General features: G+C 42.8%; 1 protein-coding gene across 4 annotated transcripts in view; it reads left to right on the top strand.

Moving 5' to 3' along the window:
• Positions 1 to 19,885, top strand: part of Mapkap1 (MAPK associated protein 1) — a 239,235-nt gene that overhangs the window by 178,691 nt on the left and 40,659 nt on the right. For 3 of the 4 annotated variants that reach the window (XM_048342813.1, XM_048342831.1, XM_048342823.1), the window contains exons 8-9: positions 1,250 to 1,357; positions 17,529 to 17,669. In XM_048342813.1, the coding sequence (XP_048198770.1) occupies positions 1,250 to 1,357; positions 17,529 to 17,669 (249 nt within the window). The remainder of the gene's footprint in view (positions 1 to 1,249; positions 1,358 to 17,528; positions 17,670 to 19,885) is intronic. The other variant, XM_048342838.1, reaches the window with a different exon arrangement.

Raw genomic sequence — 19,885 nt, 5'->3', positions numbered from 1 at the left:
ATACTTTCATTTACTTGATATTTCTGAACTGAATATAGTGCATTAGGATTTTCAACACTTGTGCAGAGTTCTGAGCATGTGTTTGCCTAAGTAGTGTGAAGAGGGCTGAAGAAGATCCCCAAGAATTCTGACAGAAGTGTTGATGAAATACCAATCACAGAAAAGATCAAATAAACCGTGAAAACAAAACAAATCTCTCCTGTGCTGCTGAAGAGCTAAGGACTTGGGGGAGGAGAACTGCTAGAAATGAGTGAAACACCTCACACTGGTGAAGGAGAGTACTGGACGTGAATAATCAACACGTCGGCAACAGCTGAAGAACATGTCTAAAAACACACGTTCCGCCTGGGAGCCCCGCAGATTCCTCAAACCCCCTTCTGTCTGACCAAACATACCTTTCAGAGTCAAAATAATAAGACAGTTTCTTATGCCTCTCATCTTTTCAATAACCATTAGCAAATCACAGGAGCAGTCTAGATTCTGACCATTGGACCCGTTAGGTGTTATCTGAGAACAACAACATTGTCATTTGGGCTGACAAAGAAATACATGAATAAATGTATAAAATGTGTCAGTGTCTTATTAAGATCTGCCAGAATTCTGTGTATGATGCAAGGTAGGTAGAATTCCCAGTTAGGGAACCCGTGTCTCTTGTTTTTATAAATAGCTTGACAAAAATGGAAAACAGCAGCCACTGTCGCCATCACCATAGCCTGGAAACTAGAAATTCATTTAATTTTTTTTCAACTGTTGTTGTATTCAAATTCTAAACACACCTTATTCTTGACTATATTATTATTACAGTGATAATAATAAGTACCTTTATAAAAGTACCTCCTGTAAGGCAGGTATATTCCTGTTTTTCCAGAATCATATCTAATTTGCATATAATCCTTTTAGTACAAGGATTTCCACATTATACATAGGAATCAGATTCAGAAACAGTAGATAATAGACACTTGCTCCTGTCTGAGAAACAAGGTAGCCATGTGTGAGTTCAGTTCTGCTCATTCAAAAGCCATTTTCCTTTGACCAAGCATGGGGGAAAAATGAGTGGGAAGAGCTAGTTAATGTAGGAACCCTCATGGGCTAAGACCCAAAGTCTTCCATCTTGGATTGTTAGACCCTCAGGACAGACATTAGCATTCTCCTATGGCCTTCCCAGCTTTCGCCTAGTACATGATAATGTCTAAATGTTAAATTCACTATTACAGACTTCCTCCCCTCCTCCTGCCCTTTGATCTTCCAGGCCCCCAGTATCGCCTGGAGAAGCAGAGTGAGCCCAATGTCGCAGTGGACCTGGATAGCACGTTGGAGAGCCAGAATGCATGGGAGTTCTGCCTTGTCCGAGAGAACAGTATGTTGGCCACTTCACCCGCTTTGTCTGTTGCAAACCCACCTAGAAGTCATGTGCTAGGGAACACTCACTGGCCTGGTTCCCCTAGGCAGATTGGAAGTGACTGTTTTCCAAGGCAGACTGCATCCTTTGTGCCAGAAGTGTGTCCCAAAGTACAATGATAAATTCTGTTCTATTTCGTAGAGTCCTCTTCCTGTTTAGCATTTCACGATTAATACTTTTCTGCTGAACTGTATTTTCCGAACTTTGGAACAGCTTAGAAATGTGAGTTCCTTTCAGAGGGAAAGACTTTTGTACATAAAGCAACTGGCTCTGTGGCTAAAGCAGTATTTTAAAGAAATTTCACAGCCTTCAAATTTACATACTATAAACAAAGTAAAGCTGAAAAGTGATAAGCTAAGCATTCAACTGAAAATATTAGTAAAGAAATGTAAGAGAAGGAAAGGAGGCAATAAAGATAAAAGCAGAAATTAATGAAATAGAAAATTCAGGAACATCAAAGGGAAGAATTAGTTCTTTGAAAAGACTAATAAAATCAGTAAACTTCTGAAACAGATCAAATAAGAAAAAGAAACAAATAACAGAGAAACATAGCTAGTAACAGGAATGAATAAGAAATACACTACAGATCCTATCATCATTAAACAGATAAGATTATTTTGAAAAACTTACGAAATTTTTGAAAATGTAAATGAAAAGAAAAAAATCCAGGAAAAGACAACTTATCATTACTGCACAAAAACAAATATAAACCTAAATGTTCCCATAACTACTAATTTGAAAATTGAATTAGCGATGAAAAAAATCTTCCTACCCAATGACTTCCCTGGCTAGTTTTACTTAACACTTAACCAGCAAATAGCCCCAATCTCACATCAGCTGTTCCAGATAATAGGAAAAGAAGTTCTACAATTCATTTGCAGGGCTATCCTCATCATTTGCAAGATATTATAATTTCATTGCCAAACCCCATTAAAAACCATACAGAGGGCTGGGGATATAGCCTAGTGGCAAGAGTGCCTGCCTCGGATACACGAGGCCCTAGGTTCGATTCCCCAGCACCACATATACAGAAAACGGCCAGAAGCGGCGCTGTGGCTCAAGTGGCAGAGTGCTAGCCTTGAGCGGGAAGAAGCCAGGGACAGTGCTCAGGCCCTGAGTCCAAGGCCCAAGACTGGCCAAAAAAAAAAAAAAAAAAAAAACCATACAGAGCCAGGCATTGGTGGTTCACACCTGTAATCCTAGCTACTCACAAGGTTATGAGGATCGAGGTTTGAAGCCCACCTGGGCAGAAAAGTCCAAGAGACTCTTAATTACAATTAAAAAGAAGGCAGTAGAGCTGCGGCTCAAGTGGCAGAGCACTAGCCTTGAGTGAGAGCTTAGGAACTGTGCCCTGAGTTCAAGTTCCAGACCAGTACAATCAAAAAGTAAAAACATAAAAATCAGGAAATTTTCAGACCAATCTTACAAACAGATGCAGAACCCTAAATAAAACATTCACAAACTTAAGTCCAACATTGTAATTGATGAATAATAAAACATTACCAGGCTAGATTTAGTCTAGAAGTGCAGAGTTGGTGTAACAGGAAAATCTAGCCTATATAATTTGCTACAATAACAGATTAAAAGGAGAAAAATTGTCTTGATGTACATGGAATGTTATTTAGCTATTAAAAGATATGTTTGGCATGAGTTTGGTAATAAAGAGAAATAACTTTGATGTAATGTTAAAGGAGAAAAAATGACAATCCAGACAGCACAGGTAAAGTAATCTCAACTCTGTATAAATAAGACAAGCAAACATTCCCTTTCCCATCCCCTTTCCCTTCCCTAGTTCTAATACATGTATATACAGTATCCAGGGTACTAAGATACAATACAGTGATAGCAGGGATAAAACCATGGGTAGAAAAGTTTTTATAGAAAAAAAATATGAAAAAACTATTTTAATTAAAGCCAGACACTAGTGGTCCACACCGGTAATCCTATGTATTCAGGAGGCTGAGATTTAAGGATTGCAGTTTGAAGCCAGCCCAGAGGGAAAGGCCATGAGACCTTTATCTCCAATAAACTACTCAGAAAAGTCAAAAGTGGTGCGCTGGCTCAAGTGGTAGAAGAAGCTCAGGAACAGGATCTAGGCCCTGAGTTCAAACCCCAGGACTGGCCAAAAAACAAAAATATTAAGTAGAGATTCTAGCTAAAACTCATGTATTACTCTCCAGTAGTTACCTATTAACAAGTTGAATTGAGTTGGGCATAGTGAGAAATACCTATATGCCAGCCCTTGGGAAGCAGTCAGGAGGGGTACAAGTTCAAGGCTAGCTTGGACCCCATTTTGATTTCCAACCCAGCCTGGGCTATGAAACTAGATCCTGCTTTTCTTTGATTTCTTTTTTTCTTAAGTTAGGTTAATACAAAGAAGAAGTATCTTGGGGCTGGGAATGTGGCCTAGAGGTAGAATGCTTGCCTAGCATGCATGAAGCCCTGGGTTCAATTACTGAGCACCACATAAACAGAAAAATTCCTGAGTAGCACTGTGGTTGAAGTGGCAGAGTGCTAGCCTTGAGCAAAAAGAAGCCAGGGACAGTGCTGAGGCCCTGACTGGCAGAAAGAAGGAAAGAAGGAAGGAAGGAAGGAAGGAAAGAAAGAAAGAAAGAAAGAAAGAAAGAAAGAAAGAAAGAAAGAAAGAAAGAAAGAAAGAAAAAAAAAGATTTCAAAAATAGAATACTAGTGTTTGATCAGTATAGAGCCACCATTTTTAAGTCCATTTTAGAAGTGAGCTAAGAATGATCATGTATTATACACTAGAAGAAAGCATATTATGGTGCCAAAACATGAACTGCCTTGGTTCACATTCCAGCTGTGCCACTTATTAGCTTTGTAACCCTAGATACTTAACTTTCCTTGGTAGTTTATCTGGCCCTCATAAAGTTAATGGAGGGGTGGGACAGCGGGCTTCGGTGAACTTTAATTCTAAAGCTCTTAGAACTTGGTAGCAGTAAATGCCCAGTAAATGTTAACTTCAGCAAAGAAATGTGGAAAGAGCACTCACCTCACATTGCTCACAGAGAAGATGAGCCCAGGTGTCAAGAGATTCACAAAGAAGGAGTGATCCAGCACAGAAGGCAGGAGCGAGTCTGTAAACTTACACTATCTTAGGACCAAGAGAACTTAGAAGTGGGGCGCTTTCCACATGTGTTCTGATGTCACAGAATGGATGTACACATAAAACCACTCACTGGACTGGGTGGGTTTCAAACTGTTTTCCAAAAGGAAGAAAAATGGTCTTTCTTTAAAGGAGGATCAAAGCCTGACATATCAACCACATCATAGGTATTTTTGAATTATTTATTTGAGTCTAATATTATATGACCTGTGCTAAATGTTTGTAAATGCATCCTCATAATTAACCACCCTACAAGACATTTTGTGAAACAAAGATGTGACTCGCCCAAAGTTAGCCAGCCAGTAAGTGTTAGAACCAAAGTTGTGAGTCAGGTATCAACTGATTCCAAAGCCTACTCTGAGATTGTTGATAACCTAAATATTCAGTCCTGCAAATGTGATGACAATTGTCTTTCTATGCTGTGAGCTGAAAGCTCCCAAATTAAGCTGATATGACTCTTGTCATATGACAAGAGTCTCTGCCTAGAGACTGAAAGCTAACATTTGTGCTTGGCTCTTGGCCTAAATAAGAAAATGACAAGCCAAAGTCCTTAAGCTTTCCAGTTTGGAATGTTGTCTAATAATCTACTACATCCTTCAGCCAACTGTCTGCTCAAAGCTGGAATCCTCCCAGAAGAAAGCAACGAGTACATTAGAGGAAGATGTAGCATTAGAAGACTTCCATTCTTATCCAAGCTTTTAGATCAACCCTGGCATCACACTGAGCCTTAGTTTTCTTTTCTGCCAACTGTTTCTAGTGACCTTTCCCACTGATCATATGTGAGTAGCCAATCCAGGTCCTTGGGAGAAAGGACCAAATTATTCTTCTAATATCTTTAACAGGGGGAAACTGGAATTTCCCATCATCGAGGCCAGTCAGTCTGAAGTTAAACTGGCTTTCTGGAATACCTACAGTGTCAGATACTGTCTTTCTGTTTGATCACTCACCAGACTGTGGTTCAACTAGTTCAGCATAGTGCTTAAAGTGCGGTTGCTAGAACCTAGGCAACCCTTGAGAGAACTACTTGCAGCTTCTGACATTGGATAAATCATGTCACCTCTCTGACCCTCAGTTTCTTATTTAAATGGAGGTAGATGGTCAAATCTATTTCACAAGGGGTGCATGTGTGTGTGTAGATTAAATTGGATATAAATCCTGTTATAACCACCTTCCTCTTTATAGAGGAGGAAACTGAGGCTCAGAGGGGTGAAGTGATTTGCTAATGTCTCATGACTATGAGGAGCCTAGAAGAGTCTTTTCCATTAATTCTGGTGAATGAGCTGGATCTAATTATTTTATTTCCTGGATAAAAGTTACTGTGGAGAGCAGAGTGGGGTGGGGGCAGGGGGTATCAGTTGCTCTTTAAACATCAGTTCAACCACTTTTAAAGGAGATTCACAGAATGTTTAGGGCCTTCCATTATTTCAATTCCTTATTGAACTTCCAGAGTTCCTTGACTTAAGGCTACAGTAAGGGACACCCTCCACCCTCCTCAGGTAGATACTATGGTAGGGGATAGCACCTATAGGGTACAGCCTGAGAGGCCTCATTCCCTGCCTTTAATTAGTTGGCCCTTGAAGGCCCCAAAAGAGCAGGCAGTTCCAAGGAGCCTCTTGGAGCACCTGGCTGCCAGGCCCTGGGCTCAGCCCCTCTCCTTCTCTGCAATTACTGACTCTTCCGGATGATTTTGCCCACTTCTACTCTAGCCTTGACCTCCCTCCATGAACAAGAACCAGATCTGAATCCCCTCTGCATCCCTTTGTCTGGCCAGGCCTGGGTCATCCCCCAGTGGAGCAAGCCTCCACATCTCTGACTCTACCACACTCTCACCAAGGAAACTTGGAGTTTGGCCAAGCCTCTTTATATTGCAGAGATTTCCTTGTGGTACTTGGACCTTGCCCACATCTACACACATACCACCAGCATTGAACTAGAAAGGGGGAGAAAAAGCACCTACAGAAGGAGAATAATGAGAATGACTGTTTGCATAGCCTGGTATGTTTCCAGAACCTTTTTTGGTAATGGGCCAGTTTCTCTTCCTGCTTGTGCTCTGTGCCAGGCCTGGAGACTCCCTGGTGGTTCCTCGCAGCTTCTGAACCCTTTGTTTTGTTCAGTTACAAATTCCTAATCTCTGTAGTTTCTTCCATGTGACTTGAATATCAGAGCTTGAAACCTCTTTTATTAGACCACAACCAGCACTCCAAATACAAAAGAAAATGTGATTGCGCAAATAAGTAGAAAGGTCTTGTGATGTTTTAGGTTGGATTATTGCTGAAGAACAGCTGCCTGTCCAGCTTGAGTTGTAGGTGTCCATGCTAAGGAATTTTCTATGTGCATGGGGGTGTGTTGCTTTGTTTTATTTCCAGATTGATAATTGCATAATGCTCCCTGCACAGGAACCAAAAGGTTACCCCCAAGTGTCTGTGTCCACGTTGTCCTGTGTGGTTAATGTGGTCTGGTTAACAGTGGGGGAGGGGGAAAGTGAGATGTTTGGACCCTCTTTGTCACCTTGGGCAGGTCCTTCTCCTTTGTGAGCCTCTTTTCTCCATGTGTCAAGTGTGATGTTAATCCCTACCCTTAGGGCTGTTGTGGGGATTAAACTGTTGAAGGTAGAAAGTGAGACCCACATTAAAAGCACATAGTGAACTCTAATGCACTATTCAAGAATTGACAATTACCAAGTGTCTGTGTACCTGGCAGCACCTGTCACCAGCACTGAAGCCAGTCTGATATTCCTTTCCTTCCTCCTCCTCCTTCTTAGACTTCCACAAGTTCCATGGGGTAATGGAATAGCTGACACCTGGGGCCAAAGGCTGTGCTGACCTGTACAAGAAGCAAACTTGCACACTATCCCATCTACTTCAGTAATGAGTGCTGGAATTGTGCTGGGGTGGGCTGAGAACTTCCCCATGAATTGTGCTTTTCACTGCCCTGCTTTCTCAAAAGTTTCCCCCCATTTCATTTTATCATTAGGTACTAATTAGTATTCAAGGGAAATTGGTCTTAATATATTAAAATTGGTTAAGTGCATTTAGACCTGTACCACAGCCAATGTCTTATTGGAAAATGTAATTGGGGACTCTGTGTATGTAATTAATTGAATTACAATTAAGAACTTTCATTAAGCGATACACTGGTACATTAGAGCAGGAAAGAAACATGTTTGACGAGCCACAAACCCAGTCTGGGCTCTAAGTGAGGGCATGCAGATTTGCATTCCTCCAGGAGGCTCCTGGCCCCAGGATCTGCCCTGCTGCCCCTGACTAATGGTTTGGTAATGTGTCAGGTGACATTTCTGCAGTGACTCTGGATGAAAAGTGGGGTTCTTTCAGCATATGTGCCCTCATTCCTTGACTCTGGAGTCAGGAAGAGAAACACTTCAGTGTTGATCAGATGATGTTATAGCTCTGAAGTATTTTTCCATATAAATTATCCTTAGAAGACAGCCATTGTTTTTCCTGTGTTTGAATAGGAACAAAGACACATTGGAGGAAGAGGAAAGGATATGAATTCTGTCAGCCTGATAGCCAAGCAAACCTATAATCACCCATTTGTCCAGTGCCCTAAATGGTCATCTTCCATCTGCTGGGCACATATTGGTTCATTTGTCCCCCAGACGCTAACTCTGGAGCCCTCCTCAGGGCTGGCTGCTGCTGTACCTGGAGGAAGAAAAGAGCTAGCTAGCCCTCTCATCATGGCACCCACTGGCGATCATGCTGCAGAGATGGGGGAATGGATAGCAAGGGACCAGAGCTGGTGGGAGCAGTAGGAAGAGAAAGGAAAAGATGAGCTATCAAATAATGAGTAAAAGACAAATGTTTCAAGCCAATATGCTGCTCATGCGAAGGCCTTGAGACAAGGAGCTCTTGGAAATGAATGAATGGAGTGTGTTGAACAGAGGGTGGGGAGAAAGACCACTGCTGAAAGATGACCCTGAGAGATTGTCAAGGTCTACAGTGCAGAACCTTATAGGGCCCCTTTTCATGTCCAGTTCTTTTTCAAAATTGTACAAGTCAAAGCTGTTTCTTACTGACCACCTCATAAAACAAGATTGCCTTTATTTGTTAAAGGAGGTCTGTATCTCCATGCAGAAAATTCTCCAGCAAGGTTGGCTCTGACTCCAAGAGTTTAATCAATTAAGCACTGTATTAGCAAGGTTCCCTATCCTGGTTGTAGGGATCTGTGTGGTAGATTCTGGTAAAGGCTAAATCCTACTAAGTGATCCTGATATCTGGGTGGCTTTTAAAGAGATTACTGCAGCAGGGGTCTGTGTGTGTGTGTGTGTGTGTGTGTGTGTGTGTGTGTGTGTGTGTGTGTGTGTGTGTGTGTGTTACACTGTATCACCTATTGATCATTTTTTAGAGACCAGCAAAAATGACTAGGAGCTGAAGGGAAGTGTTTAATAGAAGAGAAGCTTTGGGCTTATGAGACTTTGGGGACTTAAATGGCCTCTAAGAAAAAAAAAAAAGTGATGAATGTGGAGAGCTAAAGAAGAGTTTTCTCCATGACTCATTTTGAGTCAGAAGAAGGGAGCATTCGGTTTTGTCCCTGACTCCTTTGTTCTGGCAAGGCTAAGCATATGATTATGTTCTTCTTAGATATTGTTATGGCACATAGATTGTACATTCCTGGCCCAATGAAGGAATATTTTTCTACCCAAAGAAGGTTAAGGGCACAATGTTAGAGTTGGACTTGGTTTAATTCCTGGCTCTAGCTTGCACAGTCTATACCACTGAGCCTCATTTTTCTCACCAGTATAAAGAGAATGCTATCCAACCTAAAAAGGCTTTGGGAAAATGAACTAAGATACTGTATTGAAGTACTGAGCACGTACTGTCTGGCATCGTGTGAACATTAGCTGCTGTTCAGGCAGTATCCCATCCTCAGTATACCCAGTCTGTTGAAGAGTCTAAATGATGTGGTAGGGTTCTCTGTACCAAGGTAAATCCAAGAGGTGGTATAGAAACCTCAAGTGTTACTATGGTTAATATGAAACTTCATTGCTCCAAGTTTATGGCTGCATCATTTGTTCTGCTGGCAGCATTAATTAACATTTAATATGTAATAGACAGTGTGCTATGTCAGATGGGCTTTTCCTGTCCACAGGCAGCTCTTATCAGAAGGACACCACAGGAAATTAGGTTACAGACTCACAGAAGGCCCACAGGTTTCAGGAGAGGGCTCATAGAAGGCTCAGACTAGACCTTGAAAAATAAATATTTTAAAAAATAGAAAGGACATCCTTGCCAGCTGGTAAAACATGAGCACAGTCCAGCGTGGCTAAAGCAGGGTCAGTTGAGTGTGGAGTCTCAAGTCTTTGAAAGAGAATAGTGGAAGATGATTTGTTGTCCCTTTGTTGAAGCCAGCTCCATGCATAACAACATTTTATTACATGCCAGCACCTGAGGCACCTTTAAAGAGCTTCTTCTCCCCAACCCCACCATTCGTCCCCTCACACGCTTTGCCCCAGACACAGGCAACATGTGTACATGCCCATGTTGGTGTGCTTCATGTGTTCCCCATGCTGTTCCTTGGTGGATTGCCAAGATGATTGTCTGAGGATACTACCTCCTGAATTCTTGAAGCACTGAACCGTACCTGGCACGCGTGGGTGCTAGGTAACTGTCCCTGGACTAAAAGGAACAGTCAACAGGGCTGTGCTATGGGGAGTTGAAAGGCAAGGATGATCTGTCTCACAGAGGTGGTGGATCTCTGGTTAAGTTACAGAGCTGGCACAAGGAGACTTAACTCTCACTAGATTGTGGCCTTTTAGAGTTGGTCTAAGACTCACTGAACCTTAAGATACATGTGAAAGTCCTGTGAGCTGAGATCCATGATTATAGGAAATTTGCCAATATCAGTGAGCTCATCTGAACTTGAAAGTCATATGCCTCTCATAAAGTCATCCCTCCAATAAAATCACATGAATGAAGAAACTTTTCCAACTCCTGTACAGTACTTGTTGTAATTAACATTGGTCCATCGCTGCTAGCAAACCTGCTCCTTTTAGAATATGTGTGCTAGCTTTCCAGCTATGTTTGTTATCGAAGTGTAACACATCTATACAGTGAAGCTGCAACTTTTACATCTTATCATGGTTGTCCAAATGGATACCCAGAAACATTATGTTGCCAAGTTTTATTTAATGTCATGAAAACATAATGTCATGGCATCATATCCAATCGTGTTAGCAGTGCCCAAACTTTTTGGCATTCAGACCTCATTGCACTCCTTTATAATTACAATAATCTTACCTAGTCAAGAAGTTAAGATCTAGAAGATCAGGGTTTGAAGCCATCCCAGGCAGAAAAGTCCACCAGACTTCATCTCCAAATAACCAACAAAAAGTTGGCCTGGAGGCATGGCCAAAGTGCTAGAATACCAGTATGAACAAGAGCACCAGTATGAGTGGGAGGCTCTCAGCTCAAACCCTAGTGCTGCAAAAAAAAACAAAAAACACCATATATATTATATTATATTATATTATATTATATTATATTATATATATAATAAAAATGACTGAGGTGGGACTCGGGGATGTAACTTAGAGGTAGAATATGTGTTTAGCATGTGCTTAGAGCACATTAAAATTAGAGCATGTCTCTAATTTCAGTCCCCAGCATCAAAAAGGAAAAAAGGGAGAGGATTGTTGTGTTTTGCTTATGTATTTGTTCTTGAGATAGGGTCTCACTATATAATTCATGCTGTCCTAGAAATTCAACATATAGCTCAGACTGGCCTCCAATGCTTTCAGACTCCTGAGTGTTGACATGACAGGTTTGTACCACACCTTGGTATTAAAAAAAAATCATTGAGGACTTGAAAGTCAGCTTTTACTTATGTCCTCAGCATTACTGGAAGGAAGGGCAATGACAAAACAAGGACAGTCATCTCTGCCTTTCCTAACAGTGGGCCCTTCCTTCCTTCCTTCCTTCCTTCCTTCCTTCCTTCCTTCCTTCCTTCCTCCCTCCCTCCCTCCCTCCCTCCCTCCCTCCCTCCCTCCCTCCCTCCCTCCCTCCCTTCCTTCGTTTTTAACAGAACTGGGTTTTGAACACAGGGCTTCATATTTGCCAGGCAGGCAGGCACTCTGTTACTTGAGCCAGACCCCTGACCTTTTTGTTTCAGTTATGTGGAGGATAGAGTCTTAAATTTGTGCCCAGCCCAGCCTGGATCATGGTCCTCCTATTTATATCTCCATGCCCAGCAGGGATGACAGGCTCACACAACCATGCCTAGCTATTGAGTGAGATGGTATTTCATGAATGCCAGGCTGGTCTCAAACCATAATCTCCACTGCCCAGATACCCTGTGATAACAAGCATGAGCCACCACGCCCAGCAAAACATGGTAGACCCTCTGGGGCAAGATTTTTTTTTTTTTTTTGGCCAGTCCTGGGCCTTGGACTCAGGGCCTGAGCACTGTCCCTGGCTTCTTCCCGCTCAAGGCTAGCACTCTGCCACTTGAGCCACAGCGCCGCTTCTGGCCGTTTTCTGTATATGTGGTGCTGGGGAATCGAACCTAGGGCCTCGTGTATCCGAGGCAGGCACTCTTGCCACTAGGCTATATCCCCAGCCCCTCTGGGGCAAGATTTTGACCCATTCTCCAACCCTTAGTGTCGGTTAGGGTTTGAGTCTACATCCCTGAACTCTATATCCATGTTATATCTAATGTTACTAAGCCCTGAGACCACCCCAAGCCCTTAACTGTCTCAGCCCCTGTATCATTCTTTGCTGCAGGCTGTAGAATTGCCCCCTTCCTTCTTTGCCTCCTCTCTTCTTCCCTTTACACTTCCTGCCCCAGCCTAGCTCAGCCACCTTCCTGTAAGACAGATGCCAGGTCCATTCCTGTTCCTCCTTCCTGATTTTCTGTTCCGGGGAGTTAAGCTGCTTGCTTCCTCTCTTGGATTCTCTGCTTGCCCCCAGACCTTGCTGCATGGTGAATGAATTTTCTTTCTTCCAGGGCTTTTGTTGTCAGTCCATTTGAGTTCTGATGCTCATGTCGCTATTAGGCCCCACCCTGAAATTTGATCTATCACAATACATCTCTGAGTTATTGCAGCTCAAGCGTTTTGACACAATACATTATGGTAATCCATGGCACATAGAGACATTAACACTCCCGACTTTGACAAAATACGTTGTGAAGTCTTTGAAGGCACCATTACAATTTATCTTGTCATTCACCAGGAGACCCAGTTCAGCATTAATGTAGATGAACACAGTGTGGCTTTTGTTTCCTTTAATTGCTTGTGACCTTTTTAATTGCTAATTTAACAAAATACCAAAGGGTTATATTTCAATTAAATTAATGGCTTGGGGAGGAAAGCTTTGGGAATTTTTTATATGTTTATTTTTAAGACATTTTCCTTTTCTCTACTTTGCACTTTAAGAAGATAAAATGTCTTAACACAAGTGGGGTTTTTAATGTGAAGTTTGTAATACAGTAGTAATTTTGATATCGAAACAGTGCAGTGCCAAGCATGTTTCCTATGTGGCTAAATTCACCTTTTTCCAGAAAGATGCAAACAGTAAAGGTTATACACACCAAGTCATAAAACTTTTCTGGTCCAAAAACATGCTTTGGATGTAATGTTTTGACTTAAGATAATATGTCTGGCATATTCCATTTACTGGGCATTTCTCTCTGTCTTGTGCTGCTTGCTTTGGGTTCTCTTGCTGGGTTATAAGGCCCTGAATATCACAGCCCTGCGTGGTCCTCACCAGTCCCCACCCACAGGGTAGCCTACTTCTGGCATGGGGAAGGAGTGATTGTTAAGGTGCATGTTCCTAAGTGGAGGTATGGCTCAAGTGGTAGAGCACCAGGCTTGAGCCAAAAAGCGAATAAGGACATCACCCAGGACCTGAGTTCAAGCCCTAGTAATGTCACACATAGATACAAACCGACACACACACACACACACACACACACACACACACACACACACACACAGAGTGCCATATTGTGGGCCTGTTTAACAAATGCCACTGGAGCCCAGCAGCTGTTCCCATTCAGTAGACAGTCTGCTCTGTAGTGAGCAGCTTGACCTGCAGGAGTGTGGGACAGTGTCCTCCTGTTCCCCCAGGTACGGTTGCCCTCCTGATCATAAAAGCAAAGCTGCCCCTTGTCAGCAGGGGCAAGGCTCAAGACTCACCCAAGTATCAAAGGGACTTAAATCCTCAAGTGGGATATGAATTTACACTGGCAGAGAGTAGAAGGTCAATGCACAAAGCATTAGTGTGTTGAGCCAGCTCCAGCTCTGTAAGTCTTGAACAAAATTAATATAAGGAAATTGACAAGCCTTACTGGTTATTCCATAACTTTAAGACCTCGACTAAAATCCTATCATCTCATCTGCCCATTATTAACATTTCAGCAAAATATAAAGTTTTCATTAATCTCCCACAGCAAATTTAAGAGTGAAAACTGGCACTTGTTTGAGCTTTTAGGACTACATTAGCTGGTGTATTAAACAAAATATGTCATTCTTCAGTAGCTTCTTTTAAGAAGCTAAATCAATTTCCAGCCATATTTATGCACCACTTTATCTAAAAGCATCTGAATTATCATTTACAGCTAAGCTGCTTTATTAGCAGCTGGCATTGGAATTGCTCAGTAAAAAATTATATGTCACGTTATAGTAATTTTTAAATTGGTTTTAATCCAACATCATAAAATGGAAAAATCTTAAGTGTGTTTTTTTTCTTTTAGTAATTGGCATCTTAGCATAATAAGGTGTTACCTCTTTGCAAATTGAATACCTAAAATATTTAGAAAATACTAATTAGTAAAGAAAACAAGTTCTGGAGCTCAGAGCTAAGTCATATCTAATAATGGCATTTCTCAGAAAAGATAGCTTTAGATGACTTAAAGCATAAAAGGATTTTAGCATTTTAGTAAAATTCTAATTCTCACATATAAAAAAAGTTCTAAAATAGAAATAAACAACATTTTGGCAATTAAGTTTCAGTAAAGATGTAGTTCAGAGAAAGTGAATGATTATTTTATCACACCCAGCCTTTCGTTCTGACGTAGACATTATTATTTTATCACACCCAGCCTCTCGTTCTGACGTAGACATTTCTCAGGAGCTGCAATCATAGTGCCTCCATCCAAAAATGACAGGTTTTGCAGAGAAAGGACACCAGTTACACAGAGGCCGTTGCCAAGGTGGGGTGCCATGCCCCACTTTCCATGGTGTGCTGGGGTGAAGGCCTTACCTCCCAACATCTGACTGGATCATGCCACCTGGGGTTCATCAAGAAGTTAATTTGTTTTTTTGTTTTGTTTTGTTTTGTTTTTTTTGCCAGTCCTGGGGCTTGAACTCAGGGCCTGAGCATGGTCCCTGGCTTCTTTTTGCTCAAGGCTAGCACTCTACCACTTGAGCCACAGCGCCACTTCTGGCTTTTTCTATACATACGTGGTGCTGAGGAATCGAACTCAGGGCTTCATGTCCACGAGGCAAGCACTCTACCACTCGGCCATATTCCCAGCCCTTAATTTGTTTTTTGTACCAGTACTAGGACTTGAACTCAGTGCCTGGGCATTGTCCCTTAGCTCACGGTTGGCATTCTACCACTTGAGCCACAACTCCATTTCTGGCTTTTTTTTTTTTTTTCTTGGTGGTTGAAAAGAGTCTCAAACGAACTTTCCTGCCAGAGCTGGCTTCAAACCACAGTCCTCAGATTTCATTCTCCTGAGTAGCTAGGATTACAGATATGAACCTTCTGCTTTCTTTCTCCTCTGCATTGCCCTGTGCAGCATCGGGGACTACAATGCTGAGTTCATCCATAGTGATGCCTGCCCTCTTGGGGCTCTCCGTCTCAGGTGATACCTGTTCTGAAGGAAGCTGAAGGGTGCAGTGGCAGGAGCCAAGCTAGATTGAGGGCCTGGCTCAGAGGACTCTCCTGGGTACTTGCTAGAGCTAAGCTCTTCAGGGGAAAGGGGGGGGGGGCAGAAGGGCATGAGATGAGATAGAGAGATGAGTACCCTGGGCAGGGAGGGCAGCCTGTGCAGGATGTCCTAGGAGGCCTCTCAGGAAGCAAAGCCTGTTGAAGGTGCTGAAATTGTCCAACATGTGAATATCCATAGAACCTGTGGCTCCTTGTTGACAAGGAAGCCAGTGGAGAAGCAAAAACCAGTTTCTTAAAAAGCTTGGTCTGGGGCTGGGGATATGGCCTAGTGGCAAGAGTGCTTGCCTTGTATACATGAGGCCCTGGGTTCGATTCCCCAGCACCACATATACAGAAAACAGCCAGAAGTGGCGCTGTGGCTCAAGTGGCAGAGTGCTAGCCTTGAGCAAAAAGAAGCCAGGGACAGTGCTCAGGCCCTGAGTTCAAGCCCCAGGACTGGCCAAAAAAAAAAAAAAAAGGCTTGGTCTGTAGGCAATGCAGACCACCTCAGGCTACCAATTATATAACAGATATTCCAGTTCGACACCCAGATCTGAAGTGATTTGTTCCCCGCAACCCTGTCCTAAGGAGTTCTCTGAATCCTATGGTTGACCCCCGGTTTAGGGCCTCCTCTCATCTGCCAGATCAGTGCTATCTTCACCCTTGGATGGCACTAGCAAACTGTACCTTAGAAACCCACAGCTCAGCCTCTGGGAACCAGCAGTACTTTGTTTTTGCTTAGTATAATCTTGGGATGTACTTATCTTCCCCAAACCTTGGGTTCCTTACCTGTATAAGATAGAAATCTCTGAGACTGACTGGGAATATGGCCTAGTGGTAGAGTGCTTGCCTCCTATACATGAAGCCCTGGGTTCGATTCCTCAGCACCACATATGAAAAGGCCAAAAGTGGCGCTGTGACTCAAGTAGTAGTAGAGTGAGTTGAGCAAAAGTGGTTGAACAAGAAGAAGCCAGAGACAGTGCTCAGGCCCTGAGTCCAAGCCCCAGGAATGGCCAAAAAAAAAAAAAAGACAAGAAAGAAATCTCTGAGACCTACCAGGTTGTCAGGAGATAATAGTGTAACGAAAGTGCTTTGCACACGCCTGACACAGTGAACACCGTGTATACTGGCTATTTTTCATTTGGCAAAACTTAATGAGAACATAGAATTGTCGATGACAGAGTCTGTTTGTGTGCTTCCTGAGAGGTTTGGGAGTCACTGAGAGAGAGGTATTGTGAGAAAGGACAAGGAAGACTAGAAAGTTTTATGGGCGGCCATGATTTCTTGGCCTCAAGAAGTGCTTTACTTGGGAGGCTTTTGGAAAACAGGGAAGATTTTTGAAGACTTGTGATTGTGTTTAATGATTGTGTTTGTATCCCATGCCATGTGGTAAGGTATTTAGCATGCACAAGGCTCTCACCAAACACTTGGTGAGTGAATGAATGATCAAACCTCTAGAAAGACGAATCAGAAAGTCTGGTGGTGGCTGGAATGCAGGGCGGGGAGCCTGGTAGCTAGTGAAGAGACTGTCACCGACATCTCAACACCAGTAGGCTCCTGCTGGAGCCAGGGGGGCCGTAGGGCATAAGCTGGAAAGCTGCTGGCCAGATGGTTTGGGAATTTAAAAGAGGACAGGGCTTCTTGAAAGAACATGGATCACTCTTATGATCTGGAAAATCATGCTGAAGAAATAAACAAGACACAGACACAGACACACAGACACACACACACACACAGACACACACACACACACACACAGACACACACACACACACACACACACACACACACACACACACCTTGAGATTTTCACTGACTTTTGGGGACCTAGCTGCCTGCTGAGAGCAAGTAGGGATTTTCCTATCCATCCTCTATTTGCACTGCCCAGCCACGGGCCAGACATGGCATAGGCAATGTTTGTGGAATTAATTGTTGAGTGATTAATATATTACCACTCTCTGTTTACTGGAATGGCATTATTAAGTCATCGCTCAGCCTTTTCTTCTCCAAATTAAATAGCCCATAGTATTTTAATTTATCCCAAAGCGTTTTAAGCAGACACCATTTGCCAAGCCTCATGTATCTTTATGTGCTAAACTGCATTTTCCCTCCCCAGGTTCAAGGGCAGACGGGGTTTTTGAGGAGGATTCGCAAATTGACATAGCTACAGTACAGGATATGCTTAGCAGCCACCATTACAAGTCATTCAAAGTCAGCATGATCCACAGACTGCGATTCACAACTGATGTGCAGTTAGGTAAGTACATGAACAGGTGAAGAACTGAGCTCTTTATATTAGTGGTCTGTGTAGAAGTGAGGGAAGAAATGCTATGCAACTTGTATATGAGCTGAATAAGAAAATTTAATGTTAAAACAATGGCATCTAAAGCACATCCTTTTCCCCATCCCAGTGCTCTGCCTTGTCACTTTCTTTATGAAGCAGAGGATTCGAAATAGACCTAACTTGAGACTTTTCAGTCTGGTTGACTTCGGCTTCCCTTCTATCCTCAGACCATTCTTGCCCCTTGCCTTCCCATTCCCCACAGATCTCATGGCTGAGTCACTCCACAAGTTTGGCAGTGACCTCAGAGGTTACATTTGGATCTTCACTGGCTAACCGGAATGAACTGGCTACTAATATTTGGGTTGATTTGTTCCAATGATATGCTAAATTTCTGTTCTGACATACGATTAGAACCAAGTGTCATAATCACATCCTCAGGTGCCTTGTCTAGATGTGCACTGTGCATTAGTCACTGTGTTAAATGCCTCGTTCACAAGAGAGACACAATCTGTGCCCAGCTCACATGGGGTCTGCAGTGCTAGGTTACCTGCTCCTCACATGGTCAGGAATCCAAATTATACCCAGCTCTGCCACCCCTTCCAGGACCCTTGTTTGTCTCTTGCATGAATGAGGTTTAAATTCTAACTTGAAGGCTTGCTAATTATATATTTCTCACAAATGCTTTGTTTCTCAGGATGAAATTTTCTCTCATGTTGGCTAGTCTAAATCTGGCTAATGTAATAAACCTCAAAAATCTCCTCAAATATTCCTTCCTAACTTGATGGATAGGAACTTGTAGTAGGCTGACAGTTCAGCTCAGTAATTAAGAGATGGACAAATGAACCTTGATGATTTAAATTGTAGCTCTATCAGAAACTAGCCATTTAACCTTAAGCAAAGCACCTTCACCTTTCTGAGCCTTAGTTCTGCCTCGTTTGATGAGAATACCAATAGCACAGCTTTCAAGGATGGCTGTGGGGGACAAGTAAGGTTGGTAAAGGAGAGGTATGTGTCATAGCACTTAGAGACAGTTCAGCAATTGGAAGCCTAGTCCAGGCTTCCCTCATTCATTCGCTGGACTACCACTGGCAAGTGATGCACAACCCCAGTTTGCTCATCTATAAAATAAAGATAATACTAGCCCCAGTCTCATAGGCTAATTATGAAGATGGAGTGTGACAACACATGCAGATTTCTTAGAAAAGTGCTCAGTGAACAGTAGCTACCAGGGCATTGGGGGTATGGCCCAGTGATCCAGTGTGTGCTTTGTGGGTACACAGCCAGGGTTCTATCCCCAGCATTGTGCATGCATACACACACACACACACACACACACACACACACACACACACACACACACACACACTAGATGCTAGGATGATGCAGACAGAATAGGTGACTCAGTAACTTTGGAACAAAACACAGAATTCACCTTTCTCCCCTTTCTGTACTTATCCCTCCTCACTGTGGCGGGGTGGGGGGGGGGGCGGGGCGGGGGCAGTGGGAGGGGGTGGGCACTATATATCTAAAGTGATAAGATTGCTTATTTACTGTTGATAAAAACATAAAGTTGCCGAGTATTTTGTGCTCTGGGAATGTTTCTCCTGGTTCTCTCATAGAAATAAAAATAAGACTGCTAAAAACAAAAGGAAAAACAGATAAGCAGGTGTGATAGGGTACCTAAGGAGGTTTGAGTATGAGGATCAGAAGCTCCAGATCAACCTAGGCTATGTCTGGGAGACCGAGTCTTTAAAAAGATAAAGAGAGGGACTAGGGATGTGGCCTAGTGGTAGAGTGCTTGCCTAGCCCTGGGTTCCATTCCTCAGCACCACATAAAGAGAAAAAGCTGGAAGTGGTGCTGTGGCTCAAGAGGTAGAGTGCTAGCCTTGAGCAAAAAGAAGCCAGGGACAGTGCTCAGGCCCTGAGTTCAAGCCCCAGGACTGGAAGAAAAGAAAAAGAAAAAGATAAGTAGAGGCTGGGAATGTGGCTTAGTAGTAGAGTGCTTGCCTAACATGCATGAAGCCCTAGGCTCAGTACTACATAAACAGAAAAAAGCTGGAAATGGCTCTGTGGCTCAAGTGGTAGAGTGCTAGCACAGAGAGGCTCAGGGAGAATGCCGAGGCCCTAAGTTCAAGCCCTAGGACTAGCAATTAAAAAAAGAGAAAGAGAGAGAAAGGAAGGAAAGAAGG

Source organism: Perognathus longimembris, chromosome 1 (genome assembly GCF_023159225.1).
Source record: "Perognathus longimembris pacificus isolate PPM17 chromosome 1, ASM2315922v1, whole genome shotgun sequence".
In the NCBI taxonomy this organism is placed as follows: domain Eukaryota; kingdom Metazoa; phylum Chordata; class Mammalia; order Rodentia; family Heteromyidae; genus Perognathus; species Perognathus longimembris.
Note: the sequence above shows the minus strand (reverse complement) of the source record. Positions and strands in the feature narration are given on the sequence as shown.